This window comes from Corvus moneduloides, chromosome 3 (assembly GCF_009650955.1).
Source record: "Corvus moneduloides isolate bCorMon1 chromosome 3, bCorMon1.pri, whole genome shotgun sequence".
NCBI classification, from domain to species: domain Eukaryota; kingdom Metazoa; phylum Chordata; class Aves; order Passeriformes; family Corvidae; genus Corvus; species Corvus moneduloides.
In genome coordinates, this window is record NC_045478.1 from 121010907 (window position 1) to 121032813 (window position 21907).

At 45.0% G+C, this 21907-nt stretch overlaps 3 protein-coding genes across 4 annotated transcripts; 1 reads left to right on the forward strand and 2 right to left on the reverse strand.

Moving 5' to 3' along the window:
- Positions 1-304: 304 nt before the first annotated feature.
- Positions 305-8523, reverse strand: ERLEC1 (endoplasmic reticulum lectin 1). The gene is made up of 14 exons (XM_032104409.1): positions 8244-8523; positions 7632-7736; positions 7460-7540; positions 6957-7034; positions 6778-6841; positions 5662-5702; positions 3740-3963; positions 2524-2653; positions 2035-2196; positions 1694-1753; positions 1475-1599; positions 962-1039; positions 701-776; positions 305-560 (listed from the first exon to the last, which is right to left on the reverse strand). Exons 1-14 carry the CDS (start codon positions 8502-8504, stop codon positions 489-491), a joined length of 1557 nt encoding a protein of 518 aa, XP_031960300.1. The 5' UTR covers positions 8505-8523; the 3' UTR covers positions 305-488.
- Positions 8451-21898, forward strand: ASB3 (ankyrin repeat and SOCS box containing 3). 2 transcript variants are annotated; one of them, XM_032104418.1, is made up of 10 exons: positions 8451-8528; positions 15059-15269; positions 15571-15732; positions 16502-16614; positions 16974-17109; positions 17279-17456; positions 18775-18972; positions 19685-19936; positions 20694-20827; positions 21383-21898. In XM_032104418.1, the coding sequence occupies exons 2-10, from the start codon at positions 15074-15076 to the stop codon at positions 21628-21630; spliced, it is 1617 nt and encodes a 538-aa protein (XP_031960309.1). In that variant the 5' UTR covers positions 8451-8528; positions 15059-15073; the 3' UTR covers positions 21631-21898. The 2 variants fall into 2 exon arrangements, with proteins under 2 accessions (XP_031960309.1, XP_031960308.1); XM_032104417.1 differs by lacking the exon at positions 8451-8528 and adding an exon at positions 11400-11568.
- Positions 9683-14432, reverse strand: CHAC2 (ChaC cation transport regulator homolog 2). The gene is made up of 3 exons (XM_032104460.1): positions 14254-14432; positions 12403-12438; positions 9683-11631 (listed from the first exon to the last, which is right to left on the reverse strand). The coding sequence occupies exons 1-3, from the start codon at positions 14386-14388 to the stop codon at positions 11248-11250; spliced, it is 555 nt and encodes a 184-aa protein (XP_031960351.1). The 5' UTR covers positions 14389-14432; the 3' UTR covers positions 9683-11247.
- Positions 21899-21907: the final 9 nt, after the last annotated feature.

The window sequence follows — 21907 nt, forward strand, 5'->3', positions numbered from 1 at the left end:
AATGGAATGTCCTGGGAAGCAGCCCAGAAATAGCAGCTGAAGAGGGGTGAGGTGCAGTGACAGGAGAATACAATTCCCAGCAGTCAGAGTGAGGTAACATTGGTGTTTGGAGAAAGCAGGAACAGTAGGAGAATCATGAGTGGTGTTGTGGCTCCTGCACGAAGTGTTGGCTTCACCTCTTCCTTCTGTTTGCAGCTGAACTCCTCCTTTGAAGCTTCAGGTTTTTTTGTGCCTTTTCTGAGTTGAGTTTACACCTTACTGATGCCACTGACGAGGGGGGAATGTGTCACACACGAGCCAGGCAGGAAGTGCAAGACAAGGTTTTAATCATTAAAAGTTTATCAATAAGCTCTTATATACACATAGTTATACACAAAGTGGTTCACAAGTCCCTCAGCTTGGAGAGCTGTGCTGGTGAGGCCTTTGTCAGCTCACAGACACTGTTCCCATGGGAATGCCAGGATCTGGCCTTGGGGGCTTTGCTGTCCTCAGCTGGGCACTGAGAGGAGCCCGTATTCATCTGCTGTATCCAGGATTTTACAGATCACTGGAGACTCCACCTGGAACAGAGAGACCAAACCATGAACTCAGCACTGCAGGAATCTTGGGAAGAGTCACTGGGAGAAAGGGGCCACCTTAAACATAGAACCGGAGATGTGCTCTACTCCCAGCCCTGACCTCAGGCTGTGTCTGTACGTACCCCAAGGATGTATTGGCAAGAATGAGGCTCCAACATGTAAATGGTCACAGCATGAGGGGAATCAGATTCTTTACATCTGAAAATAGAGGAGAAATTGGGGGGGTTGGTAGGCAATAAGCACAAAGTAACACATGTATTTCACTGCTGTCTGCAGCATTTTATTAACAGATACTGCCTTCTGAGCTTTGTGACAACAGCAGCAGCTTTCCCCTCTGACCCAGGAAACAGACACAAAACATCACTTTGTAAAAGTTCACTTACTTCAACTTCACAGTCACCTGCCTTGGCTTGTCTGTCAAGTCACAAACATCTCCATTTCCATAGAAATGAGACACCATCCTGCCACAAAAGATCAGAATGGAAGAGTGTGGAAGTATTAAACACAATTTTTAAGCAGGCAGCTCAGTGGTGCGATCCAGCACCTCATCATTGGTTGAGTGTTTAATATACAAACCAATAGTAACAGATACACTATTATACTACACTAGATATTATTATACTATTATACTATATATTATACTGTATAACTATTACACTGTTACGAACAGCAATAGGCTGTATTGCAGTTACTGCAGAAGGAAAGTGTTGCTCAGTGTTGGAAGATTTTTCTCTGTGTCATATCCAAAGTGCTGAATTCCTCACTTGTGATGTTGACTGGGGGGTGAATCTGAACATACTCCTCTTGGCAGTTTATTTCATCTGTTAACAACCCGAATTTCACAGGACTGGGCCCTGTGTCCCAAGTGTGAGAGCAGGGCAGAGCCTGGTTGGTACCTGACTGTCTGGGTGCCGTCCTCTCGCAGGTAGAAGGTCCTGGCTGCATTCTTCCTCGACCACTCGATGTGCTCCTCCTTGCTCCACGTACCCACCACCACAGAGGTCTTGCCACTTTCTTTATCCTAGAACAGGAAAAGCTGATCACTACACCCTGTCCAGAGGATTGTATTTTCTTAACAGGAACTTCAAGGAACTAACAGAACTCTTTGAACACACCTCGTGGTACTGGTGAACGTATTTGCCATAGCAGAATTCGTATTTCCACCAGCCAACGCCCTGGGGAGAAGAACAACCTCAGTGTTAAAAAGAACCAAACACAACCCCTAAAACAAACCCATCCTTTTCCCCCCAGACCCTAAACCAGCTGTTTCAGCTGTAAAACTCGGTATCTATTAGTTTATGAAAATCCATCACAGCTAATTCCGTTACCTGCTTTCATTTCACTGTCTGCTCAAATCAATTGAATTTCAACAGAAAAGTTCAATATAAAAATTAAACAAATGCATAAATTAGGATGTATTCCACATAGCTTTATTCCACATGGCTTTGCTGCTCACCCCATGGAAGCAGTAGGAACCACTGAGGAATTCCTTGATGAGCTGCTCGTCGGTCAGCTTGGAGATGTGGGTTGTCCCCACTGTTAACAGCTGGTGGCTCCCAACAGCCACAGGCTTGTGGATGGAAGAGAATTTCTCTTCTTTTGTTGAAGGCATTTCTTCCTGCAATTAAAGGATACAATTAAGTCCCCTGCAAAGTCTTACAAGTTACATGAACTTACTGAACACTGAATCAATTTTGGCACAGATTCAATTTTGACACTGAATCTGTTCTGGTCAATTTTAGCTGAAAGAAAATTCCAGTCAAAACCTTCACACATTTGTGAACTGTAGGCTACAGAGGCTACAAAATTTTAAATTAGTAGCCCACACTTGCTCTGTTTTCCTTCCAAAGTTTCAACAAGTTTAATGAAAGACTGCCACCATCTTATAAAATGTGTTGAACAGGGAAAACAAAGATTTTTCTATTTAAAATGAAACAAATCCTACCTCCTTAACCCTCCTAAAAGGCATCTTCAGCATTTCCTGCTGTTTCTCCAGCTGTTCCAGGTTGTGGGGTTTAAGTGGGGATCCTGGCAGGGACTGGCAGAAGATGTCATTCACAGGGGAAGCCCTGAACCTGCCCAGCAAGGTAAGAACAAGTCACTGTTACATCTTCAAGCACAGAAATCAGTTCAGTGCTCTGAGTGTCTGGATCTGCTGCTGCTCAGGTGGTGCAGGTGCATCCCTGGACGAGACGCCAGGTGTAGAGGGAAAGCCCTGGAGGCTGAGGCACTGCTTGGGGGTGCTTTGGGAACACATGACAGGAAGAAAGGGCATTAGACTTGAAATTTGGGTTGTGATCCCTGTGGTGACACTGGGCAGCATTGCCAGGCTGCCACCTCCACATTTCCTTATTTACCAAGGTGACGTAAGAGGGGGAATGATGATCCTGTGCGTTTATTTTAAGAGTTTCCTGCTGGTGGCCAGGGACCCTTCCATGCCTGCCCTTGGGAAGGAGGCAGCAGCTCTGGATTGTATCTTTATCAAGCAACAGAACAAGTTGCCTGTGCACTTTCTGTGTTTTTCTCCCTACTGCTACAGAGGCTTAGAAGACTCACGTAGTAAACAGACAACAGTGCCAAGTGCAGCAGATAACAGAGTATGACCAAACTCATCCACATGAGAAAATTTACAGTGGAGACCAAACATTTACAATAGCAGCACTTAGTAACTCCAGCTGCCAAGTGTTTCCAAAATGCAGGATTTTGCCTTCAGACTCTGTGGCCTGTTTCAGATCAGTGATAAAATACTCCCTTGTTCCAACATCTGTGTAAATCCATGACTCCTATCCATTATCTCCCCTTGTCTGTATGGCACATTCCCTTTGCAGTTCTCTTTACACCCCTTGGAAGGCCCAAAGACTCAGGGGATCCCTCAGATACATGGCACAGTTCAGGGAAGGGGAGGAAACAAGAACCCTACACTTGATTTTTAGAAAATAATACTGAAATTGTGAATTCTCCATTTGGAAATGGCTTCTGGAGAGCTCCTCATGTTGGGAGGAGCTAAAATCGAGGTTAAGGTTATGGCTGGAGAAGGTACTTTTGGTTTTGTAGACTTTTAAAGTGTACACACATGGTATCTGCAGTCTTCAAATACCATGAAGATGATCCCTCAAGAAATGACAACGTAAGAGGAGACAGAAGTGTTCTGGGCACTGTACCTGTACTTGGGGTGGTTGCACAGCAGCGGGGTCAGGATCACCACCTCGTATTCACAGGTGGTGACTTCTGCTACGGAGAGGATCTCGTGCTTGGCCTCGGGGTGGCAGATGTACATCACTGTGCTGGACCTGGGCAGGTTCTGCCTCAGGCTGCAGGGTGTGCCATTGCCCAGCTCCACGGGGTAGTAGGGCGTCATCTGCCCTTCGATGTTTTTTGTGGGGATCTGGGTGAGGGAAGGCAACAGATCATAACCACAGGAAAGCTCCCGAGACTCTTCTGAAACAAAAATTGTTATTCCTGAGTGCAGAGCCAGTATGACTGGGTTAAAATCAGACCCTGTGTAGCTGTTTCTGCAACATCCAGACCTGTCCTGGTGTTCACCCAGACTGGGTCTGCCAGGCTCATCACCTGCAACACCAGACCCTAAAGAATCCAAAACCATCCTTGCAAAGTCATCCTGGCACCTGCACTACACCTCTCATCATTCCCAGCTCCAGGCTGTTCCTTATTCAGAGGATCCCACACCACCCATGGCTGTGGCTAACAAAGTTAAGGGTGTACACAAAGTAAATCCCACTTTTTCACACTTTTAAGTCAGCTCTCTTCAGGTTTGTTCCTTTGTGTTTCATCCAACTCTCTCTTTAAGAGATTAATTCCCTGAAGTGGTAAAGTCTCTTATCTTGGAAGCAGCTGGAGTTCCAGGGTTCCCAAAGTGCCCAAACCCACAAGCTGACCCTTTTTTACCCGTGTTGCTTGAGCTACTGACGGTTTTCAGAGCTGAACAGACAGGGCTCTATGCTAAAAGACAAGAGGTGCCTTCTGGGGTCAGGATACTCCAGGGATCTGGGACCTTTCTGTCCCTCACCTGCTTTGGCTTTCAAGCCGCGTCACCCTGTCCCAGGCCACTGACTCCTCCCAGAAACTGCTCCACTATGAGTGAAGACATTCATGAGATTAAAGAGCCAACATGCCCCTTCCTGATAAGAGATTCCAGGAAATCCTGACATGGCAAGTGCATCATAAAGATACTGTCCAAGAAAAAGGCAATAAAAGACCTAATTTCCTCTGAAGCTGAAGGAAAAAAAGCTGCACTGGAAAACACTTTGTTTTCCTGGCTTTCCAAGAGGCACAGCTGTCACATTCTGCCCCCACACAACCTCCAAAATGCTCCTCAGGCCTGGGTATTGCTGAGATCACTGGACAACCACCACCCTGGGCTGTTCCAGGAGCACAGACACAAAAACTTCATTTCAGCATGAAAATGAAGGGGAACTGGCAGTAAGGTCAAACCTGCTCTCACTAATTCCAAACTCCAGCGTGCTTCAGGTATTCCTATTGTTTTGCTATGGAGTCAGCAACTCAGAATTGAGTTTTGGGGCCTAAATAAGTGGGGAAGTCCTCTAAGGGGAAAGGGAAGCACAGAGTTTTATGGGATGGGTCAGCAAGTCAGCTCCATCTCTTAGGGATTTTGTGCTGTAGGGCTTTGTTAAGTGTAAGTAAGTCATTTGAGTAGCAAGACTAAACAGATTTTCTGAGCTGGGACTGATAATTAAGAGCAAGAGAAGTGCAGTTCAGGAACAGTTTCATTTCTTGATACTCATTTTGGGAGGAGACTAATTACATCATCTTATGATTAGATTGGATATTAGGAAGAAATTCTTCCCTGTGAGGGTGGGGAGGCCCTGGCACAGGGTGCCCAGAGAAGCTGTGGCTGCCCCTGGATCCCTGGAAGTGTCCAAGGCCAGGCTGGATGAGGGTTGGAGCAACCTGGGATAGTGGAAGGTGCCCCTGCCCATGGCAGGGGGTGGCACTGGGTATCTTTGAGGTCCCTTCCAACACAGACCATTCTGGGATTCTATGATCATACATAAATTGCCTCCACTACTGATGGCAGAAGTTAAAATGGATGTTTTTCACTTGCCTCTTTTGCACCGTCTTTGGAATTTTCCTTCTCTTCTTGATCTAGGGAATAATTAAGAATGAGGTAAGTTTGTGCACTTGAAATAGAATGAAATTTTATACAGGGAAGCTTTTCTGGTTTGTGTATTTGCTGGTGCTTTATACACTGCCAAGAGCCACTTGCAGGTGCGAAAGAGGAAAGAAAGAAAATAACCACTGGTCTGAGGCCCAGAGCAAACAGAGCAAAATACACATCAGTTCATCACAAAACCACCTGGAGTTGGTAGGACGGGCCAAATCCAGCCCTGACACCAAGGCAGGGCTGGAGAACACGTCACTGTAGCTGTTTGGGAAGGGTGGGAATTGGACAGGAGACAGGCAGGTGCTTTGGAAGGAGCATGAGCTGCTGGACAGGAAGCAGGGAAAGGACACAGGACACATAGTCTGGCAGCTAAGCAGGAAGGGCAACAGCCTGACAGACTGAGCTATGGCGACCTGAAGAACCATCACACGTCAGCATCCAGCCCCACAAAACTGGTGAGTCGAATCAAACATTCTGTGCCCTGTACAGCAGCACAACGAGGCACCCCTGCGCAGCCGCTGCACCCACTCACCCAGACAGGCCAAACACGGCAGGTTCTGAAGCCCTGTTTCTTCCCAGGACTCAGATCCCTAACTGAGGGCTGCAGCTGGGGATCCAGGAATGGGATGAAAAGCACTACATTCCCCCCAAAAGACTGTAGGATTCCAGTTAATTGCTTCCAAGAAAACACTGGTGCCCATTTTCTACACACCAGCCTGGAATGAAACAAACACCCCAGCCTAGGTGATGTTTTGCTGTTCTGTTTCTGTTCTTTCCATCAACTCTGAATGAACACTTAGTCTGTGGATTTGAAAGACCTCTTCGAACTAATTTACAGCCAAAACGTGCTCCAGAAATCAATTATTCTGAACTGTTCTTTGAGTTTGGGACTCAGCAACCTGATTTCCACCAAAGTCCCACTCTAGGCACTTGAGTGTTTCTAAAGATCTGCACCAGGTTCCCTCCCTAAAAAAAGCTCTCAAACTGGTCAGACTGGAATAATTAAAACCCAAAAATATCATTAACATCAGCAGAATGAAATCATCTAAAACACACCTGGTTCTGACAATGGGTTCTTCATTATCATATTCCCCAGGTAGTATTCCTGGATGTTTATTTTCTACAATCAAAACAAACATCAGTTACCACCTTCCAAGCTTTTCCAGGGCATTCAAGTCTGCTGGAGGAGTTCAGCAGGAACATGCCAGTGGAGAAAGGGGTTGTGAGCAGCCTACCTGCCCTGTTTCCTTCTCCTCGTGGTACTGACGGATGTGTTTTCCATGGCAGACCTCATAAGTCCAGTAAGATTCAATCTTAGAAATAAAATACATTTTAAAAATTATCTTTATATGTATTTACACACCACAAAACCACCCAAATGTTGAATATTGCAGCAAACTGCTGGAGCACCCTCAAAAACAAGAGCACAGCCAGTGGTCTCAGTTTTGCCCAAACAAACACAGCAGAGAAAACTTCCCTGACTTTTACACAGATAAAACAAAGGGAAAAAATAAATTAAAAAAATAATAAAAATCCACATTTTTAACTGCTACCACAGCAACCCATTTATCTGAATCCTGACATCTTCAATCACACAGAATTTTGTCAGCAATGTTAAGGCATAAAGTTGTAAAGACCTTGTTTCTTATTAGTATCTCATTTACTACCCTAAACCTTGACATGAACTGGACTGTAACCTTTTAACTGGCATTTAATGAACAAGACAGAGGTAACATACTCTATAGGAACAGCTGCTTTGCTTAAAGAGAGGCTCCAGCAGTTCCCCTGGAGTAGGACCTTTATAGTCCTTTTCTTCTTCCTGCAACAGAAGCATATTTCATGACATTAAAACTTACAATGTAAAGACTCATCTACAGTTTTTATTTACAAAACAACTCGCCTGAACTCACCTCGTTGCCACTGGCTATCAATGGCAGGAGACACTTGTACTTCTCTTTATCCACAGTGGTCATGATGATATAATTGTCCTCCTTGTACAGGACACCCGTCGTTGGCTGAGGAAACAACCAACCCACGGATCAGACAGGCAGGGGGGTTTTTTAATGCTACTTATTAGAAATACCCTTGAATTCTGAGTGGTGCGCCAGAGTATTTCCTGTGATTTAATGGTACCACAAGACTGGGGTTTGGTGGTTAAGCTGACTGGGAGTTGCTTGCTGTCGCCTTGGCTTTGGACCTTCTCCCTCCAGCCACATTCCCGATCCCCTCCAGATCCCCGATCCCCTCCAAATCCCTGATCCCCACCATATCATGGATCCCCTCCAGGTCCCCGCGTCCCTCCATGATCCCCTCACTCCTGCTCGCCCATTTCAGACCTTTATTACAGCCCCCAGCCCTCCCCAAGCCGCTTTCAGCACAGAATCCCGCGGGATTCTCTCCCAGCTGCCGGGCTCCCTCCGGCGGCGGAGCAGCCCCACCCGAGCCCCCCTGTGTGGCGGGGAGGCTCAGACCGCTCCCCGGGCGGAGCGGCCGCGCGGGCCCCGGCCCGGCCCGGTACCGACCAGACTGAGCTCGGTGCCGGGCCAGTTCACCCTGAACGGGATGTCGTCGCTGAGCTGCGGGAGTGCTCGGCCGCCCTCGGCCACCGCCGCCACGGCCGCCAGGAGCCCGCAGAACAGCGCCGGGGCCGGGCTCGGCGGCCGCAGCCCGCAGCCCCTCATGCCGGCCGGCGGCTCCGCCGAGGCCGCACCGCACCGCCGCCACGTCGGCTTCCGGCAGCCGCGATCAACAACCGGGGCAGCGCCCGCCGCCGCCAGCGGCATCCGGGGCAGCGCCCGCCGCCACAGGTGAGGGGCCGGGCGGGCACGGAGCGGGCGGGAGAGCAGCGTGAGGGACTGAGGGAGGGAGGGAGGGAGGTGTAAGGAGTGTGAGTACGGGAAGGGAGGGAGGAATGGGAGTGAGTGAAGAGTGGGAGTGAGGAGTGTGAGGAAGTGAGTGAGCGACGGAGAAGTGTGAGGGAGTGAGGAATTTGAATGAAGAGTTTGAGAGAATGAGTGTGAGAGAAAAGTGGGAGTGAGGAGTGGGAATGAGGGAGGCGAGTGAGAGGAGGGGGGTAACGAAGGAATGAGTGGGGGGGAATGGGATGCGAGTAATTAACTTTGGTCATTAGTGGCTGCACTAAGGGTTAAAAATAACCAGCAGGTATGAAGTTATAGCGTAAAAGCACTTTAAGGGCTCCTCTGTGTGTGCTTCTCTATACACTTGTATATGTGTGTGTATATATATACATATATGTATCTATACACCTGGGAACCCAAGGGGTCCGGCAGCCTTCACATCAGAGCAGGTTAGGCCAGTCCCATCTGATCCATGGGAAACGGAGCAGAGAAACGGTTGAAGAAGGAAAGACAGGAAATTAATTGGCCGTGCTATGGAGAATCCACTCATTACAGAGCCATGGAATCATTCTGCTTGGAAAATACCTTGGAGATCACGGAGTCCAACCCTTAAGTTTGGATTTCCCTCCTCTCTGCATTATCTTCTGTTAACAGTCATGGATGTGGCTGTTGTTTCCCCAAACACTGTTTGGGAACAGATTTAGCAGCGCCTTTGTGTGTGTGGCTGTGCAGTGAAGCCTACAGATCTAAGAATCCGTATTCTCACAAATATAGATCGAGTATAGCCAGTCAGAAAAAAAAATGAAGCCTAAATGGCCTATAATTTTTGAGGTAACAGATCTGTGAGGTGTTTGGTGGTGACCAAAGCTGGGGCAGAGCAGTGGCTTCAACCCCACACAGCAAGAACAAATACATGTATTATTATATTTCCCATGCTTTAATTAACTCCTGATGTGCCACAGTTTATAGTAGCCCCTGTGTGTTGTCATTGTCAGCCCCAACAGCAGTTTTATAATGAGGTGCAATGAAGACACACCTTGATGTCCATCCTCACATGGACACACTTTAAACATAATATTTCTGGAGATTTCCAACCCCATTAGTCATTGTAATGCCTTTTTATTGCACTGAAGTCATACACACACACACACACAGACTGGACCATATATTATTGCAATGTTTATGGATTTGGGAAGCAAATGGACCAACAAAGCCTTGGAGACAATTAAAGAGAGAGAATGTGGAGCTACACAGAATCACAGCATTTAAATAATTAGCGTTTTAAAGAGGGAATCGGCCCTGACGGTTCTGGATCATTACTGAGCACAAGCATCCCCTGCCCGGTTTTAAGGAAGAAGGATAAAAGTCTTTGAGGAAAGAATTTTTAAAAAGGATTTTCAAGAAAGCAGAGAGTGCCATTGCACATTTTTACCTTTACAAATATAAACCAGGAAAATGTAAAGAAGAGAAAGGGTCGACCTTTTTAGGGGAAAAACACATGTTTTTGCAATTACTGATGCAGCATCCAGGCTTCGAGGCTGCTACTAAACACTTAAACATTCCCTGCATGGGAAAACAGGACAGTATGTGGTGTTTGAAACAGGACCTTTCATACCAAGATATAAAAATAATACTTTTTAAAAAGTTAATAAAAATAAAAGTTTTGAGAAGCGAGACAAATCCCTGTGAGGATGGATACTCTTTGTGCTGATGGATTGCATCAGGAAGCCTACTGGCCTACACTGGGGGCTTCCCAACCCTCTCGGGATGTCCATACACACCCCTAAGGTTACTGGAAAGAGGGTTCCTTCCTTAATTACATTCTGTTGGTGAATCCCTGAAACAGGCTTAAAGTCTGTCCTTGGAGCTGGGATTTTTGAAGAGATGGGGCCACAACAGCATCTGAAGTAACAGAGATGAGAGCTTCTATTCTTGCTGTGTTGTGATTTCAAGTCATGCTCTTAGTTAATTTTGATATTTTGGGGTTATTCTTTAGATTAGGATTAAAAATTAAAACGAGTCACTGATAGGTTATGGCTTGTTTGAGTCAGAGTGCCCAGAGCTTTGGTTTCCAGGGCTTGACATCAGCAGCCAAGGGAAGGAATTATTTCTTTGACAATAAAATGGTTTATCCTCTGCATTTATATAAAGGGTGAAATGAGTAATTCAGTGGCATAACGTCATTTCAGAGAAGCTAAATGTTGATTTAAATGTTCTACTATGCAATTTAGGACAACCACTTAAAATTCTTGCATTGTGGTCTGGAATGACAAGAAACTTATCACTTAAATCTATGGGACTTGTCTCTGCATGCTGATTTTGACCTCAAAAACATTCTAAATATTTATTTTAAACCTGAAATAATAATAAAACATGAAGAGAAGTTTAAGTGGTTGTCTTGAGGTGTAGTCTTTGGGTGAAAAGCTAAAACACCAAATTCAAACCTAAACCACTTTCCTCACTCCCCTCTCTCTGGACTCTTAAAGAGTGATTTTGGTAGTTTTGTTTTAAGTGACCAACTCCTATTCTGAATGCAGCATTAATTAAGATATGCAGTATTAATGAGGATAGCTCAGTACAGAGGAACGTTCCTCCCTGTCACACACCCGTGGCCAACAAAACCCGTCCTCTGAAGACAGAACCAGGTCGCTAAAAGCACGAGGTTACTTTATAGACAGTTGAGACTTTGGCGCTTGTTCAAGAGCTCCTTGACCAGTGTCTCTAGGGAGAAGAGGTGCTCATCCACATCCTCTGGCACGAGGCTCCTGATGGAGTTGGCGAGCTCAAACAGGTATTCCGTGTTCCTGCCACTAGGCCCGGCGGCGCCCAGGATCTGGCGCGCGATGTCCTCGAGTGGCGCGGGGCCCAGGTAGTTGGGGTTGTCGCGGGTGCCGATGTACAGCAGCACGTCGAAGGGCGGCACCGACGCGTCCTTTGGGTAGAAGATGACCGTGGTAGTCCTGTAGCCGCCCTTCTCCCGGAAATCCAGGTAGGCCTTCACTTCTCCTTCCTTCCCAGCTGGTAATCTGTAGGCAACGCCCCACACGCACCCCTGGCCGAGGAGAACTGGTTAAGAGAATACTCAGAACATCATTGTATTCAGGCAAAACTTGCAGAAAGCTACTTTTGTACCCTTCTGCTGCTTTGGCACTGTTTGTAACAGTCCCAAAATACAAGGGCAAATTGATCATCCTCTTTCCTGCTAATGCTGAGGTTTTTCTGACAGAGCAATTTCTTGTTTTGTTAATAGTTGGAGTAGTAAACAGCCTCAGTGCAGACCACTTAAGGAGCTGGGAAAATGGACACAGAGTTTCTCCCTGACCTCAAAAAATTTATGTCTGAAAATTACCAATTTAATGAATGCCCAATTTGAAGGAATTTTGATCAGGTCCCTTCTGTTTAGTGATGGTTTGGCAAGGACCTGAGTGTCACCTACACCTGTTACACACCTGAACTGGTGTGGTGTGCTGAGATACCTTCACAATCATGTTAACACCTTGTGAGGCTGAAATTAGAGCAGTTACATTTATCATTCGATGTTTATATCAAATCATGTATATTTGATATATGTTTATATCAAATTCTGCACCTCACAACTGGATAGCCAAAGTGACTATTCCAGAATATACATTCAAATATCCCTATGGTCATAACAGAGCCAAACTACTTCCAGTTTATTTGAAACAATCAAGAGCCCTTGGTGTAACTCTGGGAAACACTGAGAGAATTTTTCCCTAAAGATAACAGTTAGTTGCTTGTAGAGAAGCAAAAATGAATAAGAGAGTGGAAGTGCAACAGGACATTCTGTACAGCAGTACTGTACCTCAGCATCTTCAACAAGGGTCACAACTCTTCCAGGCTAAAATTTAAAAGAAGAAATTGTCATTCAGTCAGAGGCTTTTGCCCTAAATCATGAGCAAAAAGCAAACCAAAATGAGAAAAAAAAGCAAGGAACAGGAATGAAAGGCTCAGACCACTAATCCAGCACAATTCCAGTAAGGTCCAGATCCAGTATAAACATTTTCTGACAGTAGCTTTTGACAGTCTAGAGAAGCTTTGACGGACAACGTGTTAAATTCTGTGTGGACAGTGCCTGTGACACAAAAGTTAAACTAAAGGCAGTCAGAAATGGGCAGGGTTTGAATGTCCTTGCTTTACATGTGTTGTCCAGACTCAATTCTATTCTTGTTTAAAACAGTGACAATTAATTTAATTAACTACCCTCAAGCAGCCCTTGGAGCCTCACTGGACAGAGGGAGGATACTTTGTAAATGGCTTGTTTTTCCCAGTAAGTTAATTCTTGTAGGAAAAAGTAAGAAGCCAGTTTGTAAATACTGGAAATAAAAGTTGAAATTTGTTGCATAAAACTTTAAAACATAAAACCCGATGTTGAACTACATCTGCAGTTTTAAACTGCTGCTTTTGGCATCAAATTAGTTCTCACCCAGCATGAGCCATTTATTCCTGATCTGACTGATAAAACAAGGCAACAAAGCTACAAGAACACTAAATGATTCCTATTTCCTGAGGCGAAACGAGTCTGTTCCCATGATTCATCACAGATAACTTAAGTGTTCCTTTTGGAAGGTTTTTTCCATAGCCATTGACTTGTGCACTCACAATGGGCCACAAAGACTTTTGTGAATTATGGATTAAAGAGACATTCTGTGGTGGAAAACAACTTTCTTGTCTTTGCCAGAAGTGTCTGTAACTGTAACCTAAATACATTAAATTTCATTTAAATCTAATTTGATTTGATATGAAGGGCAGTGCTGAGGACAACTTCATGTTCAGGTGGGTTGTGTGATGGAGCAAGGATCTGTTTGCCTAAGGAAAGGCAGCATATTTAGTTAATTGCTTTGCAGAGTCCTTGTCTTGCCTGGAACTACCCAAAACAAACATTAAGAAACAAATTACTAAATACTTATTGATCAGAGAAATTAATTACTGTTTGCACTACTGGGGATAATCCTCTGAAAATATTTTTTACATACTGCTAACATGTAATTTACTGTATATTTGTAAGAACTGTTTTTCCTCGTTGCTGTTCTTTAACGTGTGTCGGGGGTGGCTCAAGCTGTGTTATCTTTGAGCTCTGTGCAAGTTATTTTACGGTGTTTGAGTTCTAACGAGTGTCATTTACACCTGGATGAAACCTTCCACGCAGCAAGCTGTGCTATTTAAAATAATCCTGATGCCTTTTCTCTTTTAAAGCCGTATTCCAGGTTTACAGTGGAGTTACCTGGGTGCAGGTTATACCTTATCCTCACCCCTGTGACTTAAAAATACATGGCATTGGGAATGCTCACTTTGGACTTTTAGTTTCTTTTTCTTGCTGGGTTTTTTCTTTTCTCCTTTTCCAAACTGTGAAGAATTTTAGAACTGTAAGTATTTCCTAATCCGCGAATTTTCATATGAGAGTAAAATAAGTTAAAATACAGTGGGGGGTTACTTAGATCAATAGTTCTGGCTTTTCTGATTCCCTGTGCACAGCCTGACAGCCGCCCCTCACCGAGGGTTAACGCCCTAAATGACCAATCTGGGCATTTCTGAGCCATCTTTAAAGGGAATTGTGTTGTTTGTGGGGTTTTTGGCAGCCCTTGCGGGCAGCTCTGGCCGCGGGGCAGGGCCCGGGCCCGACGCGGCGGCCGCGCTCCCCCCGCCCCCGGCTCACCTTGCCCGGCACCCCGCGGTGGTCGGTGCTGCCCTGCCAGAAGCGCCGGCTGTAGCCCCGGACTCGCCCCACCAGCTTCTCCTGGTAGGGGAAATCCACCTTCCAGATGAGGGAGCCGTAGCCGAACACCCACATGGCGGCCCGGCCCGGCGGGGCCTGCGCAGAGCCGCGGGGCGGCCCCCGGTGAAGGCGGCGGCGGCAGCGGGGCGGCCCCGGTTGGGCTGGGGCGGCTGCGGAGCCTCGCGGGGTCGGCGCTGTGGCGGCTGCCGCGGAGATGTTCATCGGCCCGGACCGCCTTCCCCAACCCCACAAACGACCGTCACCCCCCAAAACCCAGCAGCGACCACCTCCCAAACCCACAAACAACCTCCCCAAGCAACCGCCTCGCCCCCCAGTCCTACAAACAACCGCATCGCCCCAAACAACCACCTTGCCCCAAACCCCTCTACCACCTCCCAAACAGCCACCTCTGCCCCCAGACCCCACAAAGAACTACCCCTCGAACCCATAAAACACCATCTCTCCTCCAGCTCCACAACCTCCGCTTAAACCCCCAGCCACCTCCCCAAACACCTTCCAAACAACCACCTCCAAAACAACCACCTTGCCTCAAACCCCACAGCCATCTCCCCTCAAAATCCACAAACCACCTGCCCCAACCCCCCCAAGCTAACTACCCCCCCACACCACCATCTCCCTACCAACCAAATCCTCTGCACAACAAACAAAACCCCCCTCATTTATATACTGTACCAACACGCATCTCTCTCTTTTTTTTGCCTCCTCTCCTTTCCTCCTCCTGCAGAGTTCCACACCAGGGATGGATTTCACGGAAGCTTATTCCGACCGGTGCTCGGCTGTGGGCCTTGCAGCCAGAGAAGGAAACGTTGAAATACTGAAGGAATTAATTAATCGGGGATACAGCGTTGATGTCCCGGATAACAGGAGGTGGTTGCCCATCCACGAAGCGGCAGCACACAATTCCAGTGATTGCCTGAAGCTGCTCATTGATACAGGTAAGGAAAATCTAATGGGAAATCGTGTGGTTTGCTGCTAAATTACCCTGTCATAGAAGATACAATTTACATAGATTTATCCTGTTCTTGTTTGGGGATTTCGTGTGTGGTTTCACAGCTGCGGTAAAGAGGAGTTGGCGCGGTTCAGTTAATGGGTGATACTTGAGGTGATAACAGCACATTCATGGGTGTTACATAGGCCACACATCTCAAATAACTGTGTTATTTTCTTAAAATGATTGTGTTTTGTAATTCGCTGCTAAATATCCCTTTTTCCCCCCGTCATTATACTCCTCTGCAGCTCCATCTGATGACTACATCCACTCAAGGACGTTTGAAGGTCTGTGTGCTCTGCACCTCTCAGCCCGTCACGGCTCTGTGGAATGTCTCCGGGTTCTCCTGGAAGCTGGGGTTGACCTCAACAATGTCACCACTGAATCGGCCACCACCCCACTCTTCCTAGGTGACATGAGCTTTCCTCAAATCCCAAAGAGTTTAAACCCACCAGTTTAAATTCAAGTTTCTCCAAGGTTCAACTCCTTTGCTGCCTGCCACGCTCCATTTTTTTGTAGCCTAAATGCCAGGCTTTAGACTCAGAGGTGGAGTGGGTGTGGAAATGACCTTTTATTTACCGGTGTATCTTCTTAAGACAGTGTTTTCAAACAAAATTACAAAAGCAGATTTGTTTTCTGCATCAAGCACAGAAAAACTTAAGAAGGTACAGGCTGTATGAGGCTGTTTCAAGTCTTTTTTGTTTTTCTAATTCTTCCCTAATTCTTATGTAAAAAGACTTATTTTTGACATTCCTAGTTAGGCAATTAAGGTCCATTATTTTAGCATTTTTTTATGATTTATGTTTGACATAATTAAATGCTTAAAACTTCAGTTACAGTGAATCCTGAGGGTCTAAATCGTCTGATTAAATATTTTTATTTATGTACTCACCTCTGTACCCAGACATCATGGGTGCCGTGTTACCTTTGTTTCCGAGTCTTTTCCAAGTTTGGGGGAATTTTGGTATCATTTCCATTCTCCAACACTGTTTTGGGGATCTAGATATAAAAGACAAGTAACTATATAATGGGCAAGTTTAAAAAAATTACTATTATTGTTTCAGGATGTTGGCAGTGAGACATTTTGAGCTCTTAAATCCAAATACTTAAATTATTTCTTTTGAAAATTCTTCAATAAGAATTCTTTTTATTTTTTTTTTAACTAATGTTCCATGGAAGCTGTTGAAAATAGACACGCAGAGGTTGTCAAGTTTCTGCTCCAACATGGAGCAAATGTTGAAGGTTCTCATTCTTGGTCTGGATGGAATTCTTTGCACCAAGCTTCCTTTCAGGTAACCTGTGAGCAGATCATATAATTACCATGTAACTGGTGTATTCTGAGGGCTAATTATTTATTTAATGATTATTGCATTTTGTCACTAATTTTTCCTAACTTACCCTAGCAGTGGTATGCTTGTACTTAAAAATATGTTGGTTTAATGGTTCTAACACATACAAATGAGTTTTTCATGTAAATGAGCAAAAGTGATCAATCTGAACTTGTCTAATTTCTTTTACCGTTAATTTTTCAGTGCATGTTCAGAATATTGAATATATTGTGGGTTCTATTATTTCTATTTGGAACGTGTGGGGAAAAACCAGATCATGTAATCTTGCTTTCCTGCTGGTTAAGAATAAATATTTGTTTCAGGGTTCCACGGAGATTATGCAAATGCTCCTGGAGAAAGGGGCCAGCAAGGACTGTCGGGATGACTTTGGAATTACCCCTCTGTTTGTGGCTGCTCAGTATGGCCGGCTGGAGAGTCTGCGGCTGCTTCTGTCCCATGGTAACCACGATCCTTCATTTCCCTTGCTGCTTCTAGCAACTCTTACTAAATGCAAGTTTGAATAGTAGAGGTTTTATTTCCTTTTTGCTGCAGAAAACTTGCTGAGTTTGAAGCCATCCTGTGAAAATTAATGACTGATGGACGTGACTTTGGTTTTGTTTTGTGTCAGGTGCAGATGTCAACTGCCAGGCCAAGGACAGGGCCACTCCCCTGCTGATTGCTGCGCAGGAGGGACACCTGGATTGCGTGGAGCTGCTGCTGGCAGCAGGGGCAGACCCAAACCTCTACTGCAACGAGGATAACTGGCAGTTACCCATTAATGCAGCAGCTGAGATGGGCCATGCAAAGTAGGTGCTTGCAAAGGCATTCAGACAGAAGGTCCTGGTCACACAGATCTGATCCCCAAAGGAGGAAGTTCAGCCTTAAAAGGGAGAAAAATTGAGTGTTCAAACTGATCTGTAGTTTAGAAGTCCTGATTATTTTCGTATTTTAAATGTCTCTTAGGAGTTTCTTCCACACTGACAGGGAGTAGGTTTAGATAGAATAGTAGAGAAAAATGCTTCCCTGTGAGGGTGATGAGGCCCTGGCACAGGTTGCCCAGAGAAACTGTGGCTGCCCCATCCCTGGAAGTGTTCCAGGCTAGGTTGGATGGGGCTTGGAGCAACCTGGGATAGTGGAAGGTGTCCCTGCCCATGGCACGGGGTGGAACTGGATCACCTTTGTAGTCCCTTGCAACCCCAAACATTCTGTGATTATGTGATTTTTAATTCAGCATCTAACCTGGGTTTGATCCGTATCCTAGAGAGTTTAAAGGGTTTTCCACAGTGCTGAACCAGATATCAATTCACTCCATGGCCATATTACTTTTCCTTTTAAAAGTATAAGTAACAATGTTATACATTATACATGACTTGAACAGCTGCTAATTACAATTATATTCCTAACCATTAAGTAGCAGAAGTAATTCTATGCAAATTAAATTAACTGAACCAGCCAGAAAAATCAAAGCCACAAAACAGTTTCTTTAGTCCTTCCAGAGATGCATTTGTAGCTTTGCTCAGTTTCAGAGGTACAAGTCAGTTCCAGAGCAGAGAGCCAAGAGTGGAAGGAAGTTTTGGGAGTAGACCACTGCGGAGAAGCATCTCTCAGGAACTCCATGATTCTCACGTGTGACAGCATTTAAATATATAAATGATGATGCATCACTGGCAACCCTTAAGCAGCACCGGTAATTTCCAGCAGCAGAGGAACTTGTGTTTGTCACTAATGTGATGTGGCCTGGGGTGTGAGCTGTAAACAGAAGGATTTTTCTCTTTCGTAGAACTAGGAATTAATTTCATTTGCAACTCACATTTCCAGTGTGCTTCCAAACTTCCTTGGAGTTGGGATTTAATGTGTGGTGGTGTTGTGCTGCTGTAAAAAGAATTGTTGGATTATAGGAAGTAGCTGCCCCTGGTTTGGTTTCAAATACTTCTTTTCCATCCTAAATCCATCCCAAAGCACAACGTTTGCCAGGGGTCTGTGTATGAATTATAAAGCTGCAAACGCAAGAGTGAAAAACGACTATTTTCTTCCAAAGCTGCAATGACCCTGTGAAAAGCTGACCATGTGTTTAAGATTAATCCTTGCCTAAGATCAGAAAACAGTGGTTTTAAATATCTGCAGGATACTGGAGTTGCTGATTCCAATCACTGACCGGATTTGTGACAAGGGCGAGGGCAAAGTGAGCCCCGTGTATTCCGCGCTCTACGGCGGGTACGGGGAATGCCTGGAAATGCTGCTTGAGCAGGGCTTCAGCCCAGATGCTCAGGAATGCCTGGATTTCGACTGCAGGTCCCCCATGTGTATGATCTTCCAAAAGCAGTAAGTAACCTCTTCTATTTTGAAATTATATTCTCTTTAACTAACTTACTTTAGACATGCAATTTCCTGCCTTTCTCCCTCAATTGCTGTCTATCATATAATATTTTTCCAGAATTCCAGTGTGTTCCCCCTTTGCAAGCACTCCTCATTAATATTCCTCCTTGGGAACGTTAATGTGGAGTCCTGGAATGTGGCTCATGTGCTGCGTCGTTAAGGAAAACATCTTCAAAAAAGGCTTTTGAATCCTCTCAGATTTTAACAGATTATTCCTTGTACATGGGTTGAAATTTATTTATGGTGTAGGTGCTGCCATTTCCCTTAATGAGGTTTGTTAGTAGTGAATTTAGTTCGTGGCATGCTCCTAGGAAGCTGCCTTTAAAAATCCTTGGACACCATTTTTCTCTTTCTGTCCTGGTGTTGCTTTATAATAAATAAATTAGGAAGGGATGCAGAGCAGGTGGCTGCTGAACTGTCCTGTGAATGAGGCAGATAACGTGTCACCACTTCTATGAGGTAATGTGCCATCTAAGCACTAAAAAGCAACACTAATTATCAGTCATCATCTCCGTCCTTATCCTGTTACCTTGTTGCAACAGGTAATGACAAAAGGATTTTAATACAAACATTTTAAAGTGTTTTATTAGAGACAGGTGTAAAAAGTGCTTCCTGAGGGAGAACTCACGGGATGCACTGTTCCTTCTCCTGCTCACAGGTACTATCAGTTCATTGATGTTCTCCTGAAATACGGGATCACCCTGCGTGGGATTAACTTGGCACACTGCCTGTGCCATAAGAAGTTTGCTCTGTTCCGGCGCTTCCTGAGGCTGGGCTGTTCCCTGCCCTCAGAGGAGGAATTAACGGACTTCATCCACTACAGCAGCACGGTGCAGAAGGAATACAAGGAGTGGCTGCCCTGTCTGCTCCTGGCTGGCTTCAACCCCGTGAATTTCATGTGCAGGTTCTGGTAAGCAGGGAGCCTTGCCTTTATTGACTTAAAGGTCTCCTGCTAATGTGCAAAGTTGCTACTGAGGGAGGGCTTTCACAGGATGGCCCTTGACAATCAGTTGCCACCATCAGGAATGGGAGGGGTTGTGGAAAGTCTGAAATAAATCATTCACACGTCATGTCTGGGGGCAGCAAAACAGTTTTATTTAGGAAGAATGCCAGACTGGAAATTGCCTTTTTCTAGGGTAGCAATACAGCATCACTTCCCAAATTTATATTGAACATCTCTTATTAATCCCCAAATTTAGCTGCAAGTTTTGTGTGTGTGATACTTCAATACAGCCATGCTAAGAAGAAATTCCAATGGGAGAAATAGCTCAGGAGGGATGGGAAACAAATGGGAAGTGATGCTGGGCCAAGGCTGGGAGGAGAGGAAACGGATGCAGTTTGAGACTGTTTTGTTTAACACAATGTGGCAAAAATTCCAGTCAGATTTTTTAAAATTGTTATTTTTATTGAAGTTTTTCTACATACAAATAACTTGTAGCTTGGTGATATTTTCTATTTAATTGGGCTCTACATGATTAAACTTAATATTTAGAGTTATGATATATTTGTATTTTCTGCAGGCTGTAGTAAACACACTTGAAGTTTGCAGCTCAGTGACTGAACAAATCTCACTGTCCTTGTGTATCACATGTGATGCTTTTTGGTCTTTTATTCTGTAATCCACAAATACTTTTAAAAGGTATTTTAGGGGAGTTTTTGTTATGCAGGATTTTCTCCATGAGCGAGGATGTCCTTAATTTCATCCTGGAGTTCATGAATTGGAGCAGACTTCCTCCAGTTGTGGAGCAACACCTTTCCCAATACAGGGAGAAGTTCACTTGGACTTCCAAGAGCCATTTTGGTAAGAAATACAGACAGGAAAATGATGTCTCCAGGTATCCAGCTTCCAGGCTGCAGGTGGGGAGATTTAGTGGAAGATGACAATATGACTTAGTTATGTTTTATTTTTTTAATTTGATTTGTATTTCCAATGAAGCATCTGTCCTGTTTTGTAGGCATTGGACAGTAATTAAATACAAACCATAAAAAATGTAATCAAAATGTGACCAGGCAAAAAGCTTCAATTGGTTGTGCAGGAATTTTTCATAGTTCAGCCTTCAGAAAAGCAGGTCGTGTTATGTGACTGAAAAACTGCACTTTGTTAATTATTCTTTGTGTCTTTGTTAATTATTCCTTCCAAAGAAAATTCTTTAAAAGGGTCTGTAATCATTTTTAAGTTGTTCAAGTGATAATGTCATTTAATACTACTTCCTTTGGAATGTTTGAAACTAATGAGGATGTTTTTGGAGTTAAAAAAAAAAAAAAGGTGCGGGGGTTATTTGGGGCAATTGAGATTAGTAAATATATGAGTGTTGTAAGAGCTGCTCTGTGTTTGACTTGGGGTTTCATTTTCCAGCCTTCCTTCCTTCCCTGTCTCACCTGTGCCGCCTGGAGATCCGGTCCCTGCTGGGGAGCGAGCGCCTGCGCTCGGAGCGTGTGATCCGGGAATTGCCGCTGCCAGCCTGCCTCCAGGACTACCTGCTCTACCTGGATGTGCTGAGAGCCAACACTGTCCCAGATGCAGAGGACTCCCTGGAGCAGAGAGAGGAGGGAGCTCCTTCCAGTCACTCCGAGGCTGAGGATATGGAGGAGGGACACCAGTAACACCAGTGCTCGGTGACGGCGGTGCCAGTGCCTGGACTCCGCAGCTGCAGGTTTTGTAATGGGAATCAGGAGACACGGGTGGAGAACTGCTGTAAATATCTGTTGTAATCATTCTTTTCACGCTGTAGTTTTATACGACATCTAGAAATTTCCTAGGAGTTCTGTGATTTACTTGTTTAAAATCTGTTGTAGCTTTCTAAGCAAACATATTCTGTTTCTTTTCTAGCTCTTGGGGAGTAAAATGAGCTTGTTCAGTGAACACACCTTACAGAGTAGT

Bases quoted from the DNA above. Each gene is read 5' to 3' on its own strand.
- ASB3 (XM_032104418.1), top strand. From the start codon at position 15,074: ATGGATTTCACGGAAGCTTATTCCGACCGGTGCTCGGCTGTGGGCCTT. The intron at 15,733-16,501 runs GTGACATGAGCT...GTTCCATGGAAG, and splicing joins CACCACCCCACTCTTCCTAG to CTGTTGAAAATAGACACGCA. The intron at 16,615-16,973 runs GTAACCTGTGAG...TATTTGTTTCAG, and splicing joins TGCACCAAGCTTCCTTTCAG to GGTTCCACGGAGATTATGCA.
- CHAC2 (XM_032104460.1), bottom strand. From the start codon at position 14,388: ATGTGGGTGTTCGGCTACGGCTCCCTCATCTGGAAGGTGGATTTCCCC. The intron at 12,439-14,253 runs GTGAGCCGGGGG...TTTAAATTTTAG, and splicing joins ACCGCGGGGTGCCGGGCAAG to CCTGGAAGAGTTGTGACCCT. The intron at 11,632-12,402 runs GTACAGTACTGC...CTCCTCGGCCAG, and splicing joins CCCTTGTTGAAGATGCTGAG to GGGTGCGTGTGGGGCGTTGC.
- ERLEC1 (XM_032104409.1), bottom strand. From the start codon at position 8,504: ATGCCGCTGGCGGCGGCGGGCGCTGCCCCGGTTGTTGATCGCGGCTGC. The intron at 3,964-5,661 runs GCAAGTGAAAAA...TCCCTCACCCAG, and splicing joins CCAAAGACGGTGCAAAAGAG to ATCCCCACAAAAAACATCGA. The intron at 2,654-3,739 runs GTACAGTGCCCA...CTTGCTGGGCAG, and splicing joins TGCAACCACCCCAAGTACAG to GTTCAGGGCTTCCCCTGTGA.